Here is a 13,065-nt window from a genome sequence, read left to right as displayed (position 1 = left end):
GTAGAGTAACAGTCTGAGATATAACAAATAGCAAGACAAGGTCAGTAAAACCAGGCTTTAGGAATTGATTTTTATTAGAACAGTAGACTACATCATCATCATCATCATGCCAAACACAGTCAATACAGCAGCATCAGTTTACTCCCTCATTTACACTCAGCAGTCCTGCTAGTGGTTGAAGTTGGCTGGAGATGACCGGTACAGAGAACCAGCACCTTTTATACTGAAGAATACCGGTTCTAAAATAGGAACTCTGGTATGGTAAAACTAAAGTCTGAGTACTTCAGTTATGCACTACTTAAGTGTTCTTCAAAGTATGTCAGTACTTCCAGTAATCGATTGTGTGCCTTATATTTCCTACTGAAAATAGAGTATTTACACCTCAGTAACAGGTTAACATGTACTGCCTCTAAGCTAAGAGCATACCATCAGAAACAACATGAAACATTACGCAGTTATATAAACAAAAGTACACTAGAATGGCATTCACATGCAATTAGCACAGTGTCATACTGTTGGACCATAGGATTTACTCTTCAATGTGTATGTTATGTTCACAACTACATTCCAGGTTCACTGTGTCTGTCTCTGTTGAGATATTCCAAAATGAAACACATCCTGAAGTACATAGAAAAGATATGTAAAGTACATACTGTAGTGATTCTGCTGAAAATACATAGACGAACAGATACACTATGCTCCTGGAAAAGAACACAATACCTGTATTTTGCTGGAAGAGTATGGTATGCTCTGTAGTACATTTGCAGTCTGACATGGACATATACGGTACATTAGTGGTATGCTAACTATTGTAATAGAAGCCTGCATGTCCCAAAAAACACCAGTGGTCTTTTTTTAATGAATGGAAAGTATTTGCTCTGTTCGTTGGTCCTGTTTGCCAGCATGTACATGTTACATTGCATTCGGAAAGTATTCAGATCCCTTGACTTTTTCCACATTTTGTTACATAACAGCCTTATTCTAAAATGTATTAATTTGTTTTTCCCCCTCATCAATCTGCACACAGTACTCCATAATGACAAAGCTAAAACAAGGCATGAAGTCAAAGGAATTCTCCGTAGAGCTCCAAGACATGATTGTGTCGAGGCACAGATCTCGGGATGGGTACCAAAACATGTCTGCAGCATTGAAGGTCCCTAAAAACACAGTGGTCTCCATCAATCTTAAATTGAAGAAGTTTGGAACCAGCAAGACTACCTAGAGCTGGCCGTCCGGCCAAATTGAGCAATCGGGAGAGAAGAGCCTTGATCAGGGAGGTGACCATGAACCCGATGGTCACTCTGACAGAGTTCCAGAGTTCCTCTGTAGAGATGGGAGAACCTTTCAGAAGGACAACCATCTCTGCAGCACTCCACCAATCAGGCCTTTATGGTAGAGTGGCCAGATGGAAGCCACTCCTCAGTAAAAGGCACATGACAGCCCGCTTCGAGCTTGTCAAAAGGCACCTAAAGAATCTCTGACCATGAGAAACAAGATTCTCTGGTCTGAAAAAAACAAGATTGAACTATTTGGCCAAAATGCCAAGCGTCACATCTGGAGGAAACCTGGCACCATCATCCCAATGGTGAAGCATGGTGGTGGCAGCATCATGTGGGATGTTTGTCAACTGCAGGGACTGGGAGACTAGTCAGGATCGAGGAAAAGATTAACTGAGCAAAGTACAGATACATCCTTAGTGAAAACCTGCTCCAGAGCGCTCAGACTGGGGCGAAGGTTTACATTCCAACAAGACAATGACCCTAAGCACACAGCCAAGACAACGTAGGAGTGGCTTTGGGACAAGTCTCTGAATGTCCTTGAGTGGCCCAGACAGAGCCCGGACTAACATCTCTGGAGAGACCTGAATATAGCTGTGCAGCGACGCTCCCCATCCAACCTGATAGAGCTTGAGAGGATCTGCAGAGAAGAATGGGAATAACTCCCCAAATACAGGTGTGCCAAGCTTGTAGCAGCACACCCAAGAAGACTCAAGGCTGTAATCGCTGTCAAAGGTGCTTCAACAAAGTACTGCGTAATACCAGTACTTGTTATATTTCAGTTTTTGCTATGTGATTATGGGGTATTGTGTGTAGATTGATGAGGAAAAAACACAATTGAAACAATTGTAGAATATGGCTGTAAAGTAACAGAATGTGGAAGAAGTCAAGGGGTCTGAATACTTTCCGAATGCACCCTACATGTAGGTGTTATCATAAAGTAACAACAACAGGGTTATAATGATAGAAAACAATAAAAATAGATGTTACAAAATGTTTTCTGAAATAGATCAACTTATATCAAATATTCTTTTCACAATGCACATATATAAACATGTGTGCATTGGAAAACAAGTTTTGTATGCAAATTGAGTAATTTAATCATTTGAACAACATGTGACAGAGTCGATGCAGAGACGTCAACGTTTTCGGGTTCTATTCTATCTGAATCGAGGACGTTCAGTGTTACAGCATGATTGAAATTCAAAGGCAATGTTCCCACGTTGGCGGAGACTGCATTCACGGTAAATGCTGCATATGTCATCTCAATCAGGAATGACCTTACATTTCTATCACGCAAAACTCTAACGCTTCAGCGACACAGATTGAATAGTTACGCGGGGATGCAGTGGTTTGACTGAAACATAAACTGAAGAAAATATTTCATATAAAGTCAACTTCAACTGTGTAACATATTTTATACAGGGCTCTGAACAAATCAAAAAGATAAACATGAAAACAAAACATGAAAACATTTGTGTCTTGGAAGGGAGAGATTATATATACACTGAACACAATCACTTTCATAATCTTGTTGGATACTTTTTTAACCTACTGCTAAATTCAATTGTTTATGGTGAAACAGCATCATGTAACAAGAAACCCCCAAACCATTCCCTTTAGTACAAGAATGTATCAAGGCATATTTACATGTCTGATTTAAGTTAGAATAACATCTTTAGTTATAAATCCATGGCTACTGAATTTTCAGTAGCCATGAATTTATTTTCTTGCAGTGCTCGGGCATCCTCCTCTCTCCTCAGAACTCTTCATATCTCATAGAATCTTCTCAACATCAAACCGTTGTGCTTTACATGACCTGTATATTATAATTGTCCTTGTGATACACACATAAGGTACATCCCTGCTCAATCATGTATGTCAAACACTGTCATCCCTTGTTCTAAGATAGTGGCTGTTAATAGAAGATACCCACAACGATGAGCTATACAAAGCCGTGCTACTGCGGAGACAGAGCCATGTTTTCATTAGGTTATTCAATAGTAGAGAGAGCATGTAATTACATGAAGTCCAGTCCTCATGTTGGCTGACACTGTCCCTCCATGGTGCTGGGGCCACAGAGGCCAGCTGAGATAATAGAATATAATAGTACTGTATCATCCTGTGTCTCTGTGCCGTGTCACTGTAAACATGGGTGCCCACGCAGGCTACACATCGACCAGGGCGGGATATTGCCTTTGTTTCCAGTTGAGATTCTCTGTACAAAGTCAGTGTGGAATGAGTCTTTATCTCTGTATGGGGCAGAGGATGCAGGGGAGGAGGTTCGGAGGGTGTTCGTGAACGAGGAAAGGGTATGTGGGTTGGGGGTTGGAGGGTCATGGGATTCAGTGGGTGAGAGGTCAGACGCTGCGGGGGGCTCTCTCCAGTTCGTGGGTCCGGCGGTTGCGGCCCTTCTGCCTCTCCTGCAGGTGTTTCCATTTGGCCGCCAGGCCGTGGGCGTGCACGTGGGTGTGAGTGTGCACGAGACCCTGCTGCTGCTGCTGGTGTAGCTGGTGTAACTGGACCTGTTGGGATAGGTTTGCTTTCTGCCTCCTCTGCTTCCTCTCCCTCTTCCACACCTGCTCACAGAACTCATCCACGCTATTCAGGGTTGGGTGGTTCACTAACGACAGGAAGTCACGGTACCAAAGCTTCTGATTGGGCGATTCCCGGGCTGTGGACGTGTCCCGGGCGGTGGTGTGTGTGGTAGCGGTGTGTGCGGCGTCTTCGTCATCACGATGAATGAGATCGTCGAGGCGTTCAGTGTCGATGACCTCCAGGGTGACCTTTAGGAGCGTCTGCATGAAGCCGTGTTCTACTGCCTGGCACACATACATCCCAGAATCCTTCTTGTTCAACGTGCGGATCAGCAAGCCCTGCTCCGTACATACAAAACGATCCTCTGTTTTGATCTGCACAGAAAGGAATACTACAATGATTACTTCACTCGACTTGATTTTACTTTACATACTAAGATAAACAGTACTACATTTGACATCCATTATTTTGAGTATTGTTTTACATAGTCACAGTACAGGATATAGTATCTATAGTAATACAGAAATCTGTATGATATGCTGGAATCAGTATTTCATTCATTTATGGACATCATGATTGAAATGCTATCTGGAGTTCTACAGTATGTCTAAGATTTGGTGAAAGCAGGTTTCATACATCTCGTCTTCGGTCGTCGTTGGCTTGTTGGTACTGCCAGTAGGTGAGTGCTCTCTGGGACTTGGCGCTACACTCTAGGAACGTACTGCTGTTTTCCACTCCATACACTGTCTTATCCAGCACCGTGGGCTGCCCATTCAGGTTATCTACAGACACACACACACAAATAATAGTGTGAACACTACATGAACTCAGCAACATTATAATGTGAAAAGAGGAATACTGCATGATGAGGTTTGTTTGTAAATACATACCTTGATGCTGCAGATCTGAACACTGGGTTAAAGGGTCTCCGTTCCTGATGTCCTGTCTCCTTGTCCTCCTGCAAAAACACATGTCAACAGTGAGTTGGTGAATGTGCATGTGTGTGGTTCTGGATGTGCTGTGCTGGTGGTTGTGAGCCAGGCTGATAAATTAACACCAGTGAGCTTCATACCACTGTAGACCACAGGCGTAGTTATAATTACAGGGTAGCTGAGACTGAGGAATTCAGACCTAATTAATCAATCACTCACTCTAACTGCTACACAGCCTGAATCACACAGTCACACTCAGTCAAATATACAGAGGGGTTGGATTCCAAACACACACACACACACACACACACACACGTATTGTAAATAATGACGGAACAAACAACGGAATATCCAGAGTGAAAAACAAAACAGATATTTATTAATTGAGAAATAACTAGTCTCTTCTCTCACATATAATCTCTTCCCTACAGGGCAGTTTTCTCAGAGAGTCTAAAAGATGTAGAAATATGAGACCTTCAGGCTAAATCTCAAATCAATAACCCAGTGGAGACTTTATGAGTGGGTGGAAGGCTACAGTGCAGAACTCACACACACACACACACACACACACACACACACACACACACACACACACACACACACACACACACACACACACACACACACACACACACACACACACACACACACACACACACACACACACACACACACACACACACTCCTCCTATACACAGCTAGAACTGTTAACACTTTATTTCACCCTGGGTTCACCCAAACTTTCTGCCTGCAGGTACGACTGACACTGGTTCTCATTGCCAGTAAACACAGTTCAGGTTATTCTTCTGTGTCTCAGTGAGAAATGTGACCTGGCTACCTTCAGGGCTTTCTGGCTCCAACACAAGGCCTGCTCTATTCATCATCAGACCCACCTCTACAGAAACACAGCTAGCTGACATACTGTATATCCTTAATCTGTGGATATGAATAATCCCTCCGATCTGATTTTCTCTTCTTCATAGTGTACCCACTATGTGCAGTCTTTGAATGACAATAACAGTGCTTGAAAGTTAACTATGCAATGAGTGTGTGTGTGTGCGTGTGAGCATACCTCTTGGCCATGGGAAAGTATCGTGAGCACTCGGTCCCGTCCCAGGCACAGTAAGGGTCTCTAGCCAGACAGCACTCAGCACAGGCCTTCCCGTACACCTCACAGCGATGCAAAGGCATCTGGGATACACCCAGCTCTGAGCCGAGGTACAACTGTTGCTGTGGAAACAGAGAGAAAATATTCAAAAAACCTGATCAAATTGATGCATTATTTATGTATTACGCATAACGGTTTCGACATTTTCTCAGAGCCACGTAGTGTTTTTACAGTAACAGAAAGGCCACATCATATTATTATTGGTGTTCGGCAACTTCTATAGCACAGCAGTACAGTTTCTTCTTCCTACGTATTAGAAACCAGTTCATTGACATCCTAACAATGGACTTCTGTCTTAGTCAGCATCATGTTAACATCTTATAATGAGTGTCTCTTTTTTCCCTATAAAGCCCCAATGTGTCACCCATGACCTTGACAGGACACATCAAGTCTATATTAGAAATACAATGCAATTCTATGAATAGCATAGCTTTCATTCAGTTAAATTCTTCTTCTATGGTAGTGTCCCTCTCCTCTGCAGCTCACTGTGTGAGTTGGCGTGTTGAACACTAGTTGGCGTTGATGAAAGCTGACTACCAGTGAGAAACACTACTCCTTCATTACACATGAATGTAGCTAACTCTGTATGTCAGAAAGATGATGTATCACTTGTCATTTACGAAGCAATAACATTTGATTTGTAGCTTCACTAAGGCCATGGTTCTGTAACGTAGGACTGCCTCGTTTCTTTTCCCGTATAAATGTTTATTGTGACATCCATTCCTTGTCTGTCCTGCTCATGTCATGAAGGATATGACCAGCGTTAGTTACCTGCTTTGTAGAGAGTTTCATCACTGTAATAGCAGCTTGTTCCTGGGAGAAAATACAGGAACAATTGTACAAACACATAAGCCAATTGTGATACGTTTTGGGTTATCATCGTACCTTAGCTGTATGCGTAATAAGTATGTACTAATGTGGTGTACATGTCCTTTTATCTGTATACTATATCAGTGGGTGTAAGCTACCCTGAACACAGTCATCTCCTCCAGTAGAATCTCCTCCAGGTCATGCCAGGACCCTCTGGGGATGGACACCACCTTCAGCACTGTCCCCATATCTACAACACACATAACATACACACATTACATTACTTAGTGTGTGTTTGTGTTCGAGTGCGCGCAATTGTGTGTATGTGTGTGTGTGTGTGTACCTGTGCCTATGAACATGACGTCGTACTGTCCGTCCTCAGCCTCCACTCTGTCCACCACTATCTGTGTGAACTGGTAGTCTGTGTCCGTCTTGACTATGATTGGTCGGTTGTTGATGGGGTAGACGGGGTTAAACATCGCCGGGTGACCTCTGGCAAATGTTATGACATCATCGGGCAAGTCCTTTGTCGAATCAAATCCGCCGAACGTCTTGCTGGGGCACTGTGGATTCAAATACACAGATTACAATGTGAATCCTTACTTTCATGTCCCATTTCATCCACTAATTTACAATACTGTATATGGTAACACTTCTAAAAGTGCTGTAAATGCTTTATGTATAGCCCCTTCAAGTAAAGTGTGCCCCTTCCCCACCCAAAGACCCCGTCATGCCCTTACCGTTCCGGGCCGTGGGTATGGTACCCGTCCCTGGAAGGGAACCCACTGGTAGTTAGGGCCGTCTCTGTGGGCATAGGGACCTAGAAACACCCTTCTGATGTCTGCCATGCTGTACAGACACACTGCTGAACCCTTGAAGATGTTACTGAGGTAGACAGAGAGAAAGAGAGAGAAAGAGAGAAAGAGAGAGAAAGAGAGAGAACGAGAGAAAGAGAGAGAAAGAGAGAAAGAGAGAGAAAGAGAGAAAGAGAGAGAAAGAGAGAAAGAGAGAGAGAGAAAGAGAGATAAAGAGAGAGATTGAAAGAGAGAGAAAGAGAGAAGGAGAGAGAGAAAGAGAGAGAGAGAGGTTAGATACACACGTCTCCAGCGAAAATCTTTAACAGGATCCATACACCTCCAATGGGAGTTTAAACAGGTGACTGGCAGGTGTACGTACCTGGATGTAGTGAACACTGCATAGATAATGGGATTTTTGGGATCCTTAGAGCTCATCAGAAACACATCCTCTGAGAACAAAACAACCTTGAAGTGTTAGCCTCGAGAACAAATCACAATACAGTAGCAGAAATATACTGTAGATTATTTTTTTTCCCCATAACATATCCACACACACTACAGCCCCTCTTCAGGCACACACACCTGACATAGAATACAACACATTGTAGTTAAACACTCACGCAGTTCGTCAAAGTGAGTGTCTATGCCGTTGAGTCCAGGTACAGAACAGACCAGTCTGGCCTTCAGGAACGTGGTCCACTTGTTCACTAGACTCCTGTGGCCTCCAAAGTCATTCTGATAGAGGGAAACACACCAGAGTCCAGAATGAACCTCTCAAACATTTACTACATCCCGCCTACAAAACAACACTACAATGCTGCATTTTAGAACTATGATTGACACCCGAACAGACAACAGAATCTTACAGATTCTTATATTACTTTAAAACAGTCTGCGTTTGTTTTTCTGCACACGTCAACACAATGCAGGCTCCCGGTGTGAGAAAATAAACACATCCACACCCAGATCCACAGTGATTTATTATGCTCTATTAACACTGACACGCTGTATAATGAATGGATTGTGTTGAGTGGAGAAGAGTAGATTCCTCACATACTGAGAGATCAGGCTGGGAGGTTGTGCACGCTACTCGGTGGCTGAGGAGACACTAGTCTGTGCCAATACTAGCCATTATCCGAACAGTACCACCATTGTTACATAGTCTCTCTGTCGTGTCTCTGGCTCCAGTGTCATGTAGAGGAGAGACACACCAAACACAACACACCTCGCAGCTAAATATAACCGGAGAGGAGAGAGATACCTGGTTATGAAAGCATCCATTGTGGAAAACACGCCGTCACTCATTTCCTCTGTTAGAGATAGAGGAAGCTGTTTTAGTCTGAGGTGTCTGAGTGTGTTTGTGTGTGTACCTTGCAGAGCTGTCCGATGCGTGCTTGAGTAGCCTTCCCTGCGTGTTCCCCATCCATAGCGTTCTCTCTGAAGAACAGGTAGATCTTGTCATCCTCTTGGTTGTCACTCTCTGGGATCAGATGGACACTCACAAACCTGGGGTCTACACAAAAAATAAAATCATTTAACAAATAATGAAATAGGGAATCCATGACTTCTTCCTCAGTAAAAACCTTAACATACTGTGTCTGCTACCACACCCTCTCTGCAGTCATGTCAATAACACAGAGGATTTAACACTCGCTCTCCACTGTCTTCTCTGTTATCTTGCTCTGAGAACAACTTTCTGTCTCAGCTTCTGTCTGTTTGTCTTTTTAGTTTCTGTCTTTGAGACACTTTCTGTCTCAAATTAAGATGGTTTTAATCCGGCTCGTCTGCATGCCAACAGACTTTTAGCTAGCTGAGCAATCAAGCAAGGTTACTCATCATGCAAGCATAGTTCAATGAACTGAGAACATCAGAACTGAGAATGTTCTTTATCGCCATCTCACCGTTCAGCCAGCGAGAGTCGTGTTGCTCTGTTCTGATTGGGTGATGCTGTCCCAGCGTACGGAAAATGGCAAAGTCTCTCCCCATGAAGTCAGCTGACGTCCCAGAATACAGTTCACCATCTGAAGGACAAAGGAGGAGGACATTATCAGGTGTGTGTGTGTGTGTGTGTGAGTGTGTCTCATGGCCTTTCATGTACAGGTGTCAAGTGTCTGTATTAGTCTAGTAGGTACATTATGGTGCCTGCAGCCTTAACAATACAGGTAGAATGTGTTGTCACAAGGAACACCTTCATCTACCAGACAACGAACAGAACAAGGAAGAGACTCAGAGGACCAGGTAGCTGGCTGCATGAAAGGAGGGAGGGGAGAGAGAGAGAGGAGGGGAGACACGAGAAAGAGGAGCGAGTGAGAGAAGGAGAGAGAGAAGGAGGGAGACAGGGGTGAGGAGAATGAGGAGAGAGAGAGGAGGAGGGAGACAGGGGTGAGGAGAATGAGGAGAGAGAGAGGAGGAGGGAGAGGGGTGAGAGGAGAAAGGAGAGAGGGAAAAGGACGGGTGAGAGGAGAAAGAGGAGAGAGCGACAGAGGGGCCATGGGCTGGAAAATGACCATCTTTTGGTTGGGGTGATGTGATGTCATATAGTGGTTCTGGTGATGAACATGTTGAAGAAATGAAGCTGACACACACAGGTTTTCACACACACATCTACCACTCTTACAGGCTTGGAAATTAGAGTGTGTCCACTGTAGAGCACTACAAATGATGAACACTTTACTGCAAGGCTGCCCAACCCTCTTCCCGGAGAGCTACTGTCCTGTAGGTTTTCAGTCCAACCCTAATTTAGCATATCTGATTCAGCTAGTTAAGGTCTTGTTGAGCAGCTAATTAGTAGAATCAGGTGTGTTAAATTATGGTTGGACTGAAAACCCACAGGACAGTAGATCTCCAGGAAGAGGGTTGGGCAGCCCTGCTATACTGCATATACCCAGCCCTGTCATTTATCCACTTCCTCTTAACTGTAAATATGCATAATGAATGAGTGGCGATGAGAGAAGAGGTTTAACTTCCTCTTTATGTGTGTGAAAAGTTCTGGGGTAAATTAGTGCCTTGATAAAGAAAGTTGAGTGTGTGAGTTTGTTTTGGGTCACTCACCAATGAGCATGGATGCTGTGAGCAGCTTGGGGTCATAAGGGCTTTTCCCTCGGCCGTTCTCTATCTGGGGCTCCAGCCTGAACACACTGTCCTGTTTACATAAGAAATAGGTCAAAATAAAGAGCATTTAGAACTCAGATTTTACCGCAAAGTCCGATTGACATCAATGCATGATGTTGGCGTCTTGGAAAAAAACATTGTATCTCCATTTTTGCAGATGTTGATATTTTACATTCTCATAGAGCCGGGCTCTCCAACTCTGTTCCTGGGGAGCTACCATCCTGTAGGTTTTTCACTCCAACCCTAATCTAGCACACCTGGTTCTAATAATTAGCTGGTTGATAAGCTGAACCAGGTTAGTTACAACTGGGGTGGGAGCGAAAACCTACAGGAAGTTAACTCCCCAGGAACAGGGTTGGACACCCCTTTCATAGAGTCACTTGAACATGTGGGCCCAGCCGGGCAGTTAAGAGCGGGGACGACTATTCTCAGAGACATTCTCCCTCTCTAATTCTCTGCAGTCTAATGAATAGGAAAAGCCTGACTCACTGACATTACGAAGAGGAGGTATAGAACACACGCAAACACACAGCGTTTCATTTGTAAAGTAATGAATTGAGGATGTTTTGGACGATGGAATTTTCCACCTCATTTACTGAACAAATAAATAAAAAATTCTTCAAGCTATCAGTGAATCATTACGATTCGGAGAATACCACCACGGTTTATAGTTTTAAATCGAAAGCCAAAACCATAATCACACATTATAGTGTAGAGTTTTTGTTAATACTGTAATCTGGCTGCAGCTCATATAAGGCTTGAATCAGACAGCAAAAAGCATGACATTCCCTCTTCCATGGCTTATGTTGTCATATTGGTCAGTAAATAGCAGAACACTAGAGCTAGATTACTAGAGTAAGCAGACTGATGGGTGGACAGAACGATGAATACATGTGTGAATAGTTACAATGCAGGTGGGTATACCTCTAGTTTCTTCCCCACCTCCAGGTAGGCACAGACAGGGTGGAAGGCTCCGGTTCCACATACATACAGATGGGTCTGGTTAAATGGCTGTAACACCTTGATGAAATTAGAGCATTCACTCTGGAGATAGAAAAAGAGAGAGATTTTGTATATATTTTTTAACCTTCATTTAACTAGGCAAATCAGTTAGGAGAAAAATCGTATTTACAATGACGGCCTACACCGGCCAGACGCTGGGCCAATTGTGCGCCGCCCTATGGGACTCCCAATCACGGCCCGATGTGATTCAGCCTGGGTTCAAACAAGGGACTTTAGTGACGCCTCTTGCACTGAGATGCAGTGCCTTAGACCGCTGCACCACTGCATATCATGGGTACGCAGGAGATAAACAGACTATTAAAACAACTAACGTACACAGAGAATAAAGCTTTCTGAAGCTGTTGGGGCAAAATCATGTCCTGTCGATTTGGATCAAAACCCAGTCCTGCCCATTTGGATCAAAACCCAGTCCTGTTGATTTGGATCAAAACCCAGTCCTGCCCATTTGGATCAAAACCCAGTCCTGTTGATTTGGATCAAAACCCAGTCCTGCCCATTTGGATCAAAACCCAGTCCTGCCCATTTGGATCAAAACCCAGTCCTGTTGATTTGGATCAAAACCCAGTCCTGCCCATTTGGATCAAAACCCAGTCCTGTTGATTTGGATCAAAACCCAGTCCTGCCCATTTGAGTCAAAACCGAGTCTTGCCCATTTGGGTCAAAACCCAGTTTGTCCATCAGAAGTAAGCACTCCTATCCAGAGGACAGAGAAAAGGGTTAGCCCACTCTGGACTTAACACAACATCACATACAGTAGAGCTATGCTGGAAAACAAATGTTTAGGTTGAGGGAATAAAGGGCATCTGAAATCAGAATAAAAGAATAATCATCTATTAATAATAGTCCAAGAATATGCAGGGAACTACTTCAACTACATGTGAATAACAATGTGGGGGAAAGGAACAGCCCTGATTGGTTATACTGTACCAATGCTGTTGTGCTGTTTCTGCTGTTTCAGAGATAATCCAGACTGTTGTGCTGTGTAATAACTCAACAACTCGCTGTTCAGATTGAGGCCAGTAATCTGTAATTCTCAGTATTTCTCTCTTTATTTAATGATCTCTATATCTCTCTCCTATATTTCTCTCTCCATCTCCCCCTCCCCATATACACTGAATGACCTCTCCTATCCTGACTCCTGATCAGAAAGGCTCAGGGACATGTGATGAGTATTGAAACAGCTGGGATTTTAGGATGGACATCAACAGTGAGACGTTTTAATGCAGAAACATCCCTGCAACTAGCCTGCAACGCACCAGCAACCTTCCCACAACAATAAAATGTTAAGAGCATTACATACTGTAACCACATCTGAGTTTACTGTTTAGTGTAGTGAGTGTAGTGTGTCTGTCTCCATGCTGTAAAGCCTGTTTCCCGTGATCTGTCAGCTCGTGCCTGAGCAGGCAACA

The 13,065-nt window shown here is 43.6% G+C and overlaps 1 protein-coding gene across 1 annotated transcript in view; it reads right to left on the bottom strand.

Moving 5' to 3' along the window:
• Positions 1 to 2,093: 2,093 nt before the first annotated feature.
• sema3ab (sema domain, immunoglobulin domain (Ig), short basic domain, secreted, (semaphorin) 3Ab) overlaps positions 2,094 to 13,065 on the bottom strand; it is a 28,943-nt gene continuing 17,971 nt past the window's right edge. The window contains exons 5-18 of the mRNA XM_020480812.2: positions 11,558 to 11,677; positions 10,574 to 10,664; positions 9,424 to 9,543; positions 8,893 to 9,035; positions 8,143 to 8,257; positions 7,902 to 7,971; positions 7,466 to 7,610; positions 7,069 to 7,288; positions 6,884 to 6,975; positions 6,687 to 6,728; positions 5,820 to 5,977; positions 4,706 to 4,773; positions 4,452 to 4,597; positions 2,094 to 4,189 (exon numbers count right to left, since the gene is read on the bottom strand). Of these exons, the coding sequence (XP_020336401.1) occupies positions 3,638 to 4,189; positions 4,452 to 4,597; positions 4,706 to 4,773; positions 5,820 to 5,977; positions 6,687 to 6,728; positions 6,884 to 6,975; positions 7,069 to 7,288; positions 7,466 to 7,610; positions 7,902 to 7,971; positions 8,143 to 8,257; positions 8,893 to 9,035; positions 9,424 to 9,543; positions 10,574 to 10,664; positions 11,558 to 11,677 (2,082 nt within the window). The 3' untranslated portion in view covers positions 2,094 to 3,637. The remainder of the gene's footprint in view (positions 4,190 to 4,451; positions 4,598 to 4,705; positions 4,774 to 5,819; positions 5,978 to 6,686; positions 6,729 to 6,883; positions 6,976 to 7,068; positions 7,289 to 7,465; positions 7,611 to 7,901; positions 7,972 to 8,142; positions 8,258 to 8,892; positions 9,036 to 9,423; positions 9,544 to 10,573; positions 10,665 to 11,557; positions 11,678 to 13,065) is intronic.

The sequence above is a fragment of the Oncorhynchus kisutch genome, linkage group LG4 (genome assembly GCF_002021735.2).
Source record: "Oncorhynchus kisutch isolate 150728-3 linkage group LG4, Okis_V2, whole genome shotgun sequence".
Taxonomy (NCBI): Eukaryota; Metazoa; Chordata; class Actinopteri; order Salmoniformes; family Salmonidae; genus Oncorhynchus; species Oncorhynchus kisutch.
Note: the sequence above shows the minus strand (reverse complement) of the source record. Positions and strands in the feature narration are given on the sequence as shown.